General features: G+C 37.7%; 1 protein-coding gene across 1 annotated transcript; it reads right to left on the bottom strand.

The window, feature by feature from the left end:
* Positions 11,369-12,335, bottom strand: LOC107616921 (zinc-finger homeodomain protein 4-like). The gene has a single exon (XM_016318795.2). It carries the CDS (start codon positions 12,092-12,094, stop codon positions 11,486-11,488), a length of 609 nt encoding a protein of 202 aa, XP_016174281.1. The 5' UTR covers positions 12,095-12,335; the 3' UTR covers positions 11,369-11,485.

The following is a 13,017-nucleotide window of genomic DNA, read 5'->3' as shown; positions in this document are numbered from 1 at the left end:
CTTAAAAACAGAATTGAAAATTCCTAAGCTACTATGGAAGCATGTTCTATTTCATACATGATTTTCCTTATTTAAAAAACTTGAAAAAGAAAGATGGAATAATGAGGAAACTCCACCACCTTTTTACTCTTGGAGGTGCTCATGCTCTCCTTCTTGTTTGTCCTCCTTGTGTTTTTCTTGAATGCTTGCACTCCCACTTCCCTTGCTTTTTCCAATCAACTTCTTCCAGAAGCCAGCATCTTCCATCTTCTTTTTCAATGTTTCCTTCTGCTGTTTCACCTTCCTTTCCTCTTGTTCTGTGAGATCTTTTTGGACCTCATCATACCTAGGGATTGCAGAGTGTAGATTATGCATATGACTAGATAGATAGTTCAAGTTGGCTTGAGTGTTTATGTTGAACTCCTCCCTATGTAGTTGTCGTCCTTCATTCAGTACGCTGAACTCATTGAATGCCTTCGTCTGAGCTAGCTGTCGTTGATTGAGTTCTTAAAGGCGTTTGACTTGATGCTCTTGCCTTTCAATCACTTGATTGATGGCTTGAGTGAGCTGGGAGTAGTGTTCTATTTGCTGTTTCTGCCACTCCCCTTGTTGATTCATCCAATTAGAAAGTAGTTCTTCTTGACGATCCATCTTTTGGGCTTGAATGTGCAGTTGTTGTTCTTGTCCCTCCATATAACTCCTCGCTAGCTCCTCAATGGCTCCGTGAATGTGATTCAAGTTGATGTTAGTTGGATCATAGTACTCTTCTTGTTGATATTCTTCATGTTGAGGTTCTTCTTGGTGAGGTTCTTCTTGTGGTGTTCTTCTCCCTATTTGAGGCCTTCTTTGTTGTTGGGCCGGTGTCACATACGTTATACGCTGGAGTGTAACCATCCTTCCAGGGTTTACCCAAGTTGGATTGCTGTCCTCGAAGACTACCTTGGCTTTCGTACACAGCCTAAGGATGGTGCTGGGGAACCAAAGTCTAGCACCTGGATCATTCTTCTCGGCTGATTCTTGAATCCCCTCAGCTATAATTTTGTTCACATTGATGCCTCCACCCTTTACTAAGTAGTGTACCATAGTAGCTCGAGTAACGTTGACCTCAGAATTGTTTGCAGCTGGGAGGATAGATCTCCTCACAAGTTCAAACCATCCCTTGGCTTCTGGGATGAGGTCTCCTCTCCTGATGAACTGAGGTCTTCTATCTGAATACCTTTCCTAGTCAGATCTTATAACACACATATCATTCACAATTTCTTCAAGTTCATCATTGTCGGGGCCGTTACTTATTCTCACGTGGTAACTGGGCTCATCAAAATGTGGTGATTTCAGCTGAAGAACCCTTGTTATGGCATTAGGGTTGAAGTCCACCTCTGTTCCTCTCACGTAACTTTTGAAGGTGGGGGCCTTGGTTTTGTCTTCTCTGACCACATTTGCATAGAATTCTTTGATGAGGTTTGCATTTATCTTTGCTTCTGGGTTTGTGAGCCTTTGCCAACCCCTTTGTTCGATCTTCTCTCGAATCTGTGGGCATTCATCTTCGTTGAACTGGAATGTTAACTCAGGCAATATCTTTTTGAGCTTTATCCGTTCAAATTTACGTTCATGGAATGCAGTTTTGAATTTCCCTTCATCAAAAGGGCTGCTCTCAATCGGTTCCTTTCTCTTTTGCCTCTTGGAGCTTGATGATGTCATGAATGATTTTTGAAAAGTGAAGTTGTTGAGGTTAGTGATGAGTGGTGGAATTCGGTTGGGTTTGGATAGGGTGTAGCTTGGATAATTGTACTTCGAGAGTGAGAAGTTTGAAGAAGTGGTTGCTGGAATGTGAAGGGAAGTACGGACTAGGAATCACTTATATAGGAAAATGATGAGTAAATGAAAGGTGTGGATTGATGGGGTGGTTGTGTGATGGATGGATGGAGTTTTGCATGGGATGAGCACAAGGATCATCAACTTTATGATGGGGTTGGTTCAGTTTCCAAGCTTGTTCTCCTTCCAATGTTGCATGGCAACAATTTCCAATGCAATCCCCCTGGAGACACGTGTATAATCTTCTCTTTTTGTGGTGGCCGAACCCTTCAATTGCCCCATCAATTCTCCTTCAAAATAAAAGAAATCTGATTAAAAGAAAACTTGTGGAAAGTGGCGGCAAAATTTAAAAGACAAGAAAGAGTAACTACTTTTTAAAATTGTTGTTGTCAACTACTAAGTGCTATTCACAAATGCAAACCAACTGACTAATTAAATTTCCATGTATGCAACCTTGGTGACACCAAACTTAGTTTGTGGCAATGTGGTGTAAGATGATTTGTTCAAGGTGCTAAGAGTGACATGCTATGAGCTACATTCATGTCCTCTTAGTGTACCTTGAACACCAAACTTCTTCTTCACTATATGTTGTATAAAAGGATTTATTCAAGGATATGTCAAAGTTGATTTGCGATCCATGAACCTTGCTTTATTAACTACTTTAAAAGCATGTAAAACATGGGTTGCCTCCCATGAAGCGCTTCTTTAGCGTCACTAGCTTGACGTTCTTCCTTTTTCAGGGTGGTTGGTAATGCTTCAAATCTTCCCCCCTTGCAGTAAACCTGTCTCCATTGGCTTCATCAATGATCTCTACATGTTCTAGGGAGAGAACTTTGTTGATGGTGAAAACCTTAGGTAACTGAGATGGGATGGTGGGGAGATGAGGTGGGATATCTAGGAAGTAAGCTGAGATCACTTTATCCCCTGGAGAAAAATCTTCTGTAGGGATCTTTTTGTTCCTCCATCTCCTTGGTATCTTCTTCTTTGTTTCTCTTGCTGTTATCCTGCTCTTTGTGGTCTCTTTTCCTAGCGTGATTTTGTTGCTGGTCCCATATGATTCTGGTGGTTTTGGCTCCACTTGAGTTTCCTTTAGTTGTGACAGCTGCTGATTATTTTGTTCATCACCCAAAGGAATTCCTGAATGTACAGCTTGTGCCTCAATGCTTGTTTCTCCCACCATCACTCTGTCATGCTCTGTCCTTAGTTCCTTGCCTTCCTGACTTGCTTCTTGTGAGGGTTTGAAGACATTGAAGGTGAGTTGTTCATCATGTACCCTCAGTATTAGCTCTCCTCGCTCCACATCTATGAGCACTCTGGCTGTAGCTAAGAATGGTCTTCCCAATATGATTGGGTGAAGATGACTTTCTTCTATTTTCAGTATGACAAAGTCTGTGGGAAAGAAGTAGTTCCTAACCTTCACCAGCACGTTTTCAACCACTCCTATTGCTTGTTTTTGAGTTTTGTCTGCCAGCCTGATGACTACGTCTGTGGGCATCAGCTCGTTGATTTGCAGCCTCTTCATAAGGGATAAAGGCATTAAGTTGATGCTGGCTCCCAGATCACAGAGTCCTTTATCAAACATTGTTTCTCCTATGGCACAGGGGATGTGAAAACTCCCTGGGTCCTTCCTTTTTGTAGGCAGCTCTGGTTGAATGAGAGCACTGCACTCCTTATTCATCACTATGGTTTGTCCTCCCTTGAGTGAGCTTTTTCTGGTTAGCAGCTCCTTCATGTACTTAATGTATGAGGGAATTTATTGGAGGGCCTTAATGAATGGTATGTTTATATGGAGAGATGCAAATATGTCAAGAAACCTTGAGTATATTCTCTTCTCTACACCACCATGGAGTAATTGGGGAAAGGGTGCATAGGGTGCATAGAGCTCCTTCTGTGTAATTGTGGTTTCTTGATGATTCTCCCCCTGCTTTCCTGCCGAAGTATCTTCAGGTTGTTCTAATGGGTTGTTCAGCTCTTCCTTAGTCTCCTTATTACTTATAGTAACCATCTTGCAATCTTCCCATCTGACTTTCTTTGCTTCACCTCTCAGATTTTTCTCTGTGTCACTTGGGAAGTTATCAGTAGGTTTGGGAATCTGTTCGGAGAGGTATCCCACTTGAAATTCCAGCCTCTTGATGGTGTCTCCCTGATTTGTGATATTGGCTCGCACCTCCTCCTTGTATACCTTATTATCTTGAATCTCTTTGCATATGCCCTCAAGTAGAGTCTCAATTCTGGAGAGTCTATCTTCAGATGATGGTGGGTTGGGATTGGAGTGATGAGAAGGGTTGTTTTGGTTTTGGTATGGATGTGGCGAGGTGTTGTTATGTTGGGTGGGTGTTGGTATGACCTCTCTGTGGAGTGTTGGTGAGTTGCATTGTTGTTGGGGTTATGGCGTCTCTGATCTTGGCCTTGGTCTTGTTGATTTCCCCACCCAAAGTTTGGGTAGTTTCTCCAACCAGGATTATATGTTTTGGAGTATGGGTCATGGTTCTGCCTAGGTGAACTCCCAATGTAGTTGGCTTGTTCCTGATCACCCTCTGCTTCTTCATTCACTCCTTCTTGGGTTGCTGCTGAAGTGGTGATTGCTGCTACTTGATTTCTCTCCATCTTCTTAGTGAGGTCAGCTAATTGCTTGGTAATCATCTTGTTTTGAGCTAGCAGTGCATCCACATTGTTCAGCTCCATCACTCCTCTAGTATTGCCTCTTTCAGAAGCATAGAAGTAGTCATTCTCTGCTACAGTCTCAATGACATCTATGGCTTCTTCAATGGTCTTCTTCTTGTTCAGAGATCCCCCGGATGAGTGGTCTACTGCCTTCTTTGATTCATACGAAAGGCCTTCATAGAAAATGTGCAACTGCACCCATTCATTGAACATATCTGGCGGGCATCTTCTTGTCAAGTCTTTAAACCTCTCACATGCTTCATATAGAGTCTCACCATCCTGCTGCCTGAATATTTGTACCTCAGCTCTCAACCTGTTGATCCGTTGAGGAGGATAGAATCTTGCCAAGAACTTGTTCACCACATCTTCCCAGGTTGCTAAACTCTCCTTTGGAAAGGATTCCAGCCATTTAGCTGCTTTGTCCTTGAGTGAGAAGGGAAACAGAAGTAGTCTATAGGTGTCAAGATGAACACCATTAGACTTCACAGTATCGCATATCCTCAGAAAGGTGGTTAGATGTTGATTGGGGTCTTCTTGGACACTTCCTCCGAATGAACAATTGTTCTGAACAAAGGTGATGAGCTGTGGCTTTAGTTCAAAGTTGTTGGCATGTATGGTTGGCCTTTGGATGCTACTTCCACAGTTTCCTGGGTTTGGATTGATGTAAGAACCCATAACTCTTCTCTCTTGTCCAGCCTGATGCGCTGGACCTTCTCTGCTATGGTTGTGAGCCTCTTCTTCATGATGGTTCTCCATATTCTCCTCCATGTCTGGTTCAAAGTACTCTTTCTCTTTCTCAGCACCAACTACTCTCTTTCCTCTTGCTTCCCTCCTTAATCTAAGGAAGGTCCTCTCAGGTTCAGAATCAAAGGAAGTTGAAGCCCCGCTTCTTCTACTTGTCATACAACCAACAAAGCAAAAGCAAGAGAGATAGATGCAGACAGTAATTTCTACAGAAATGCTGTTAGTGTGAGTGATGCAATATATCAAACAGTTAGTGGGTTAGTGACTGAATTGTAAACAACTAAGAAAATGGGTAGGGGAAAGGTAAGAAAATAGCTAAACAGAAAGTAAATTACTCAAATGAACTTAAATTAAACAAAATAAAAACAAATGCTCAATCTAGTTATCCACCAATTTAATCATTGTTGATACAAAATCAATCCCCGGCAACGGCGCCATAAACTTGATGCACGGAAACTTATCTCTCAACAAATTTCCTTCGGCAAGAATACCGAATTGTCGTCAAGTAAAAACTCACAGTAGAGTGAGGTCGAATCCCACAGGGATTGATTGGTCAAGCAACTTTAATTGGAAGAATGTTCTAGTTGAGCTAAGTAGAAAGTGAGTTGAGAATTGCAGGAAATTAAATGGCGAGAAAGTAAATAGCAAAAAATAAATGACGGGAAGTAAATTGCAGAATCTTAAATGGGGAAGGGAAGTTTAGCATGAAAGTAAATGGCAATAAGTAAAGAGAATGGGTAAGATCAGAAATGGGGAATTCATTGGGCTTAGGAGATGTTGCATTCTCCGGATCAAGTTCATTTTCATCTCTTCCTCAATCAATGCATTCATTGATCTCCTTGGCAATCTTAAGTGATTGAATTCCAATTCTTTGGTAATTCAATCTCTCAAATCAGATCAATAGCCAATTCCTTGGTTTAATTGCTCATGAGAAGAGATGAAGTGTGGTCACTGATTATACCACATGTATTTTCAAATCAAAGTATTGGGAGAATTATATGTCACCATATCCGCCCAAACCCCAATTTGGTCCAACATGAGAAAACATTTCTAGCATGATCTCTTCATCCCTTTTCCAAGGTTCAGAAGAGATCCAAGTATGAATAGCTTCTTTTCCAAGATAACTACTCAATTGGATGAAGATTGAAAGCTTTCTAGTAAAATCAAGAGAAAAGAAAGAAGAAGGATTATGAAAACTATTATTGATCCATCAAATTACAACAGAGCTCCCTAACCCAATGAAAGGGGTTTAGTTGTTCATAGCTCTAGGAATGGAAAGCAAAGATGGATAGTACATTCTGAAAGTTAAACTAGAAGTACCGAGAAAGTAAAATACAGAGAGTAATTCTAATAATGCCCCCCCCCCAAAAGCTCTCTTTTCTAGTTCAAAGCTCTCCCTATTTATACTACTCTTCTGATCTTCTAGTTGGCTCTTCAAGTCTTGGATATGGGCCTTTGGATCTTGAGTTGAAGCAGTTATCTTCTTCAGTGGGCTCAGCTTTACTTGCAGAGAAAGTGTGAAGTAGGCAGGGACTTTAGCTTAGGGCGTTAGTGGTGTTAACGTTAAGTGAAAATGTGGGGTTGAGAACGTTAGTGACAATCACCTTTTTCACTAACGTTCCTAACCCAAAGTGGTCCACGTTAACTTCAACGTTAGTGGCACTAACGTGACCACTAACGTTGACCCTTGGCCCTTCGCAAACGTTACTGGGGTTTACCTTTTTCAATAACGTTGAGAGTACCCCTTTCTCTCTATGTTAGAGTTCACGTTAGAATAGTTAACGTGGCCTTTAACGTAGGCTTGCAAATCTTCGAGAGCGTTAGTGACACTTACCTTTGTCACTAACGCTTCAGAACGCCCCTACTTCCCATGTTAGAGTTCACGTTAACTAAGTTAACGTGACTTCTAATGTGGTATTGATAGCCATCTCCAACGTTAGTGACAAAGGTGAGTGTCACTAACGTTGGCTCATCATCCCTCTTCTCCAAGTTAGCTTCCACGTTAATGTAATTAACGTGGCAACTAACGTGGCTCATAGTGGCTCAATCCAACGTTAGTGACAAAGGTGAGTGTCACTAACATTGGTGATTCTTGCCCCCTCCACGTTAGAGTCTACGTTAACTAGGTTAACGTAGCTTTTAACGTAGCCAATATGGGCTTAGTCCAACGTTAGTGACAAAGGTGAGTGTCACTAACGTTGGCATCATCTTCTTCTTCCACGTTAGAGCTCACGTTAACTAAGTTAACGTGGCTCTTAACGTGGCCAATTGCCCCTTTTGGAACGTTAGTGGCACTTACTTTTACCACTAACATTGGAGTTCTACTTCTCTTCCACGTTTACATAGTTAACGTGGCAACTAACGTGGGCTATGATGGCTCACGAAGGCGTTATTGGCAATCACTTTTCTCATTAACGTTGCAAGCTAGCCTTCATTCTACGTTAGTGGTCACGTTAGCTAGACTAACGTGGCTACTAACGTGGTTCTTCCTTGCTTCCTTTATCCTAAAATCAAGAAATAAAGTGCATCAAAGCTCTGATCCAAGTTATGAGACATGCATCATTCAATTTGTCCTTTAATTCATGCATAATTCTCATGAAATCATATAAAATTTACAATGTTTGCTTGAATCAAGATGTAAGTGATTATTTACCCAAAATTTGCTTATTTCCTAAGAAAATGCATGAAACTACCTTAAAACCATAAAGAAAAGGTCAGTGAAAGTGGCCAAAATGCCCTGGCATCACACACAGCTATAGATAAAGAAATATTCAAAACCTTCTCCTCTGTGGTAAACCCTATCATCCTCCGAACATGGCAATAATTCCAAACGTACTCTAGACCCAGACCTCACCACTCTAGCCTTGTCTATGCCACTCATAGCATCGTCATCCAGAAACAACGAAACACGACCCTTCACATCGTTTGTTTACCCAGTCATCAGACCAATCTATCTCCCTTTCAGTCTCCCTCTCATACCCCATTCGAACTTAGAAATGAAGAAGATGAAGAACAAACAACGAACCAAGAATTGAATTTTAGAAGACAAAAAGAAAGAAGTTACACATACCTCTTTTACTCATTTTTTCTCTGTTTTGAAACCTTCAAACCCAATTTTAACTCCAACCGCTAGACTGATTCATAGAACCCAACTTTTGGTTTTTCAATGCACTTAACCAAGAGTTACATAACCCTTTCAACTCCACTATACCCACTACTAATCACATCAACCGCCCCTACAGACATTGGAAATGACAAAACACTTATTACTTGATTCTTTCTCCTCATTAAAAATAGTCACTTTTACCATCATTTAATCTTTTCCAAAAAAAAATTTAATTAAGCATCTTGAACTAGGGGCTCCTAGCCTAACTCACCTGCCGAGGTTATACACCTACTCAAATGGCCGATTTATGCTTCATTAAAAGCTCAACTTTCTTCATTAAAACACTTTCCCAGGCCAAGCTTGGGGGCTGTGATCCGACCATTACAAATCAACATCATAAATCGGCATTATCATTCATAACTCGGCATTATTCACGTTATTATTCAGAAAGCTGGCGTTATAGTTCGGCATTATAGTCATTAATCGGTAATCAACGTCATTAATCGGCCACTTACGTTACAACTCAGCTTAACGGACTGTTTTCCAATTGTGAAATGTCCAACCTGATATCTCACCCTTATTATTGCTCTTTAATACAGGCAATAAAACAGAAGTATAACCGACTTGCACATAGCCACCTATAAAAGGTATGATCTTCCATCCCAGAAGGACACATTGAATTCTCAATACTGACTTAAGTTTCGGAGTGTCTTTGCAGGTACACTCCTCCCTCCCCCCTTGTTTCTTGCTCAAAGCTCTACACGATTGGACATCCTCTTGGAGTAAAGTTTGGATTACCACAAAGCTCAAAGGTTGGCACCGAAGATAACAACTCGGCGTCGATTTCCAGAGACCGAGCTCTCCCTCCAGGTATCCATCAATCATATGTTGCATAATAAATTTATTAATAAAAACCAAAATAGTATCAAGTATATATGGGAGGGCAGGTAACACATTATGGCAGATTAGGAAACAAATTTTCAGTACTTGCAGTCGCATATATAAGAGTTAGGCGAAGTTTGAGTAAGTTAGGGTAAAGTGGGGTGAAGTTGGACAGTGCAAAATTGTCCTTTTGCCATCCCTGTATATGGATGAATAAAGCAATAAACCTCATTTAAAAGATCCCATTGTAAATTTAATTGAAATTAAAGTTGCCTACTTTATTTTGATACTAAATTATTTTAGGTTATATCCTAATGGAGAAGTGCTAACCTAAAGTTTAAGTTGGTTAATCCTTATGGTTGATTCAGAGAGTAGATATTTGAATCTAATTGAAGACCTAAGAACTGGTGAAATAGTCCATCAATCAAGTCAATAAATGTTCAAGAAATAAGTTGAAAAAGTTTGAAAAAGTCCATGCTTTTCTATGCGGACAGATGTATCCTAATAGAGATGTTCTTGAGTTGGCCACTATTTTTGGCCCAACTAAAAGGCCAGACCATAAATATAAACATATTTAAATTAAGCAAAAATAATTTAAATTCATGTAAACATATTTAAATTCTGGCAAAAAAAAAAAAGACATTTAAATGAAGCAAAAATAATGAAACTTGGCCCAACATTTATGTATAGATATATTACGAGTAATATCACTAATAAGTAATAAGTGATTTCATTTGTTATATTGTTTAGTTCATGCTGTTCATCCCCTTCTCGCCTTTTCTTCCGTAGGAAGCTCAATTACTATTTGCCAACAATCAGCATGTAATTGTTCTTAATTAACATTAATCATCATGTCATTGTGGATGGCCAAATAAAGTATATGATGATGATATTGATATATAGGATATCAAAATTAGTCGCCGCCAAAAGAAAAATAATAAAAAAGAAAAAACAGCCTCTTATAATAAAGAACGTAACTCACTAATTATCAATTAATTCTTAGCACCATAGAAACATCAATTAGTGCCTATGATTATCATAACTCAAACCTAATTATACCTTTAACCCCTTCCTTTTTATTTTTAATATGGCATCCTAAGCTCTATATATGATAAGCTTAACAAGTTAACATACATTAGGGGATCAAGCATCATTCTAATATTAGGCTAAAAAGTTTATATATCTTTCTGCGCATGCGCCCCACATCATAGTATTATTAGCAATAGTTCAATAGTCAATACTATAGTTCCCCGCAGAAGAACGAATAAGCAATTTTTTCAATCATAGCTTAAACTCCTACCTATGAAGCACATGAGTTATCGTATTTGTGTATAAGATACATTTTAGACACGATATTCACTGACACTCGTCTAATATGATATGTTTGTTTGTTGTGAACAACTGTGTCTTAATAAAAAAATAAAAAATTATTCTCCAGACATGCTTGGATACATCTAAATACCATCATGTGTTAGCATGTCCAGTCTTTTTTTTTAACATATATTCTTGAAATAAATTTAAATATATTATATATTATTATTTATTAAAATAAAAAATATTTTAAATACCTGATAAATTAAATTATATATATTTTTATAAATATATAGTAACTAATTTTAGTGTGTGGATAATATTTTTATCTAATATTTATAGGACTTATCCATGAATTATTTATGCAATATTATCCTCACCGTTTTGTTAATAGGGCTCATGATTCAAATATAACCCTCTTATAAACTACAAACTAAAACTTATAAGGAATATAATCAACGACAAATAATCCAATGTTGTATTACACATACTCATTTCATTTTTGTATCTTGAGCTAGTTTATTCTTTTTTTTTTCCCTATTATATAAATTAATTATGGGACTTATGTTAAGCAAATTTCACAATCCATTAAGAATTCATTAATAAAAGAGAATGAATCGACTCATATACAAACAAAACAAAAAAGATAATATGTAGAAAAAAAAAGCAATACATAAATCGTTCTATAGAAAATGAATGAACAAAGTATGAAGCATAGTTTAGTAGCAACAGATCGAGAAATAAATCCAAAATAAAAGTGGCTATATAATACTAAAAGAAGAAAAATAGACATAAAAAAGGCGGTGCACAAAATCCTGCGTTAACACATAGTTTAGAAAAGAGTCACACCCAAAAAATGTATGTGAGATATACAATATAATTTGATAATTATATCAGTGATTATTTTTATATTTTAAATCCATAATCTTAAAGTCACACCGAGAGAATTCAACCATGACTCCAAGAAATTGGACTCATTATTATCATCTAGGTGGTTGTAGAAAGATTCTTCTTATTCTTCGCAGCAAAAGTGTTCTTGTTATTGTGCATCCAAACCTTGAGTACCCTTCTCTTGATCCCAAGGTCTTGGCAAAACTTGTTCACCATAGATTCATCTAGCTTCTGTATCTTCCATCCGGCCTTCTCCGCGAAATCGAGCATCTTCGCCTTCTGTTCTTGTGTGAACTTTGTTCTGAACCTCTTCTTCATCCGCACCCCCCCTTTTTCACAATAATCCTTATTGTCGTTATGATCATGATCATAAGATTGATCAGAAAGACTAATTGATGAGTGTGCAAAAATATGCTTCACCACTTGATGTTGATGATGATGAGCTTCAGATTGAATCTCTTTCCTGTGAAAGTTTCTATGGCAATTGCATGCAGAACAGATGAGGGCTTCAATGGTACCTTGTTGACCACAGGGCATGAATTCGCCGCATCCATCAGTTGCATTGCCACCAAGTGAAGCTGCATGGTTCTTCAGACATTCTTTGTATCTTATTATTGTACCCATCTTTTTCTCTTCTAATAATGGCTTCTTCTCATCATCAGTGACAACAACATTAGAACAAGAATTGTAGTTATTAGGCTCCATATATGTCTCTAACTAATAATAGAACCAACTGAATGAATATATCAAGCTTATATTTACAAATGAAATGAAATTAGAAAGGAAGGTTTCGATTTTTGATGATGAGAAGAAATGAAACTCAATAGGGAAAAAGGGAATGAATCGAATTAGTGGATGATTGTGAATTTTGCAAGTGAAGCAACAAAGTGCATGGCATGATATACTTTCTCATATAATAGAGAAATCTATTTTTCTTGTTAATTGAGCAAGAAATAAGTCTTACTATATGTAGATATTCCATATCAACTAAAAACAAGACAAAAAAAAATTCTAATTCGAATATATATTATTAGCATATATAAGAATATATTATTCTTATTCCATAGTCCAAATAGATTCCAATGAATTCCAATACATATTCCAAACAAATACTTATGATTGTTGATTGTGATAAGAAACAGAAAGAAAAACTCTACTCGAATCCATTTGTGAAAGACTATACTAAATAAGACACATAACTTTCTAAAATTGAAAAAATAAAACTAACATATGGAAAAAAAAATTAGAGAGTTAAGCAGGTCTTATGGGAATAGAGGGACTTGAACCCTTACGATTTCTTAAGTTATATATAATTTTATTTTAGATGTATAGTGTAAAATAATGTTATACAATCGTCTGGATCATATTTTTTTTAGATGATTATTTGTGTAATTAATATAAAAAATAGATATTTTTATTGACATGACATTACGTAATTAAATACATCTATAAAATTAATTTACACCAATAATAATAATAATAATGTGACTAACTATATACTTTGCTACTTTATTTTTGTAGGTTATCATGAGGCGAATTCCCTATTTTCAGTTTATATTTTTTATAAAATTCTCATTTTGTTAGTTTTTCACCTTGTTGAGCACTTAATTAACATTTAAGACCTTTCT

Source organism: Arachis ipaensis, chromosome B09 (genome assembly GCF_000816755.2).
Source record: "Arachis ipaensis cultivar K30076 chromosome B09, Araip1.1, whole genome shotgun sequence".
Classification (NCBI taxonomy): Eukaryota; Viridiplantae; Streptophyta; class Magnoliopsida; order Fabales; family Fabaceae; genus Arachis; species Arachis ipaensis.
This window is presented reverse-complemented; position numbering and strand designations above follow the sequence as displayed.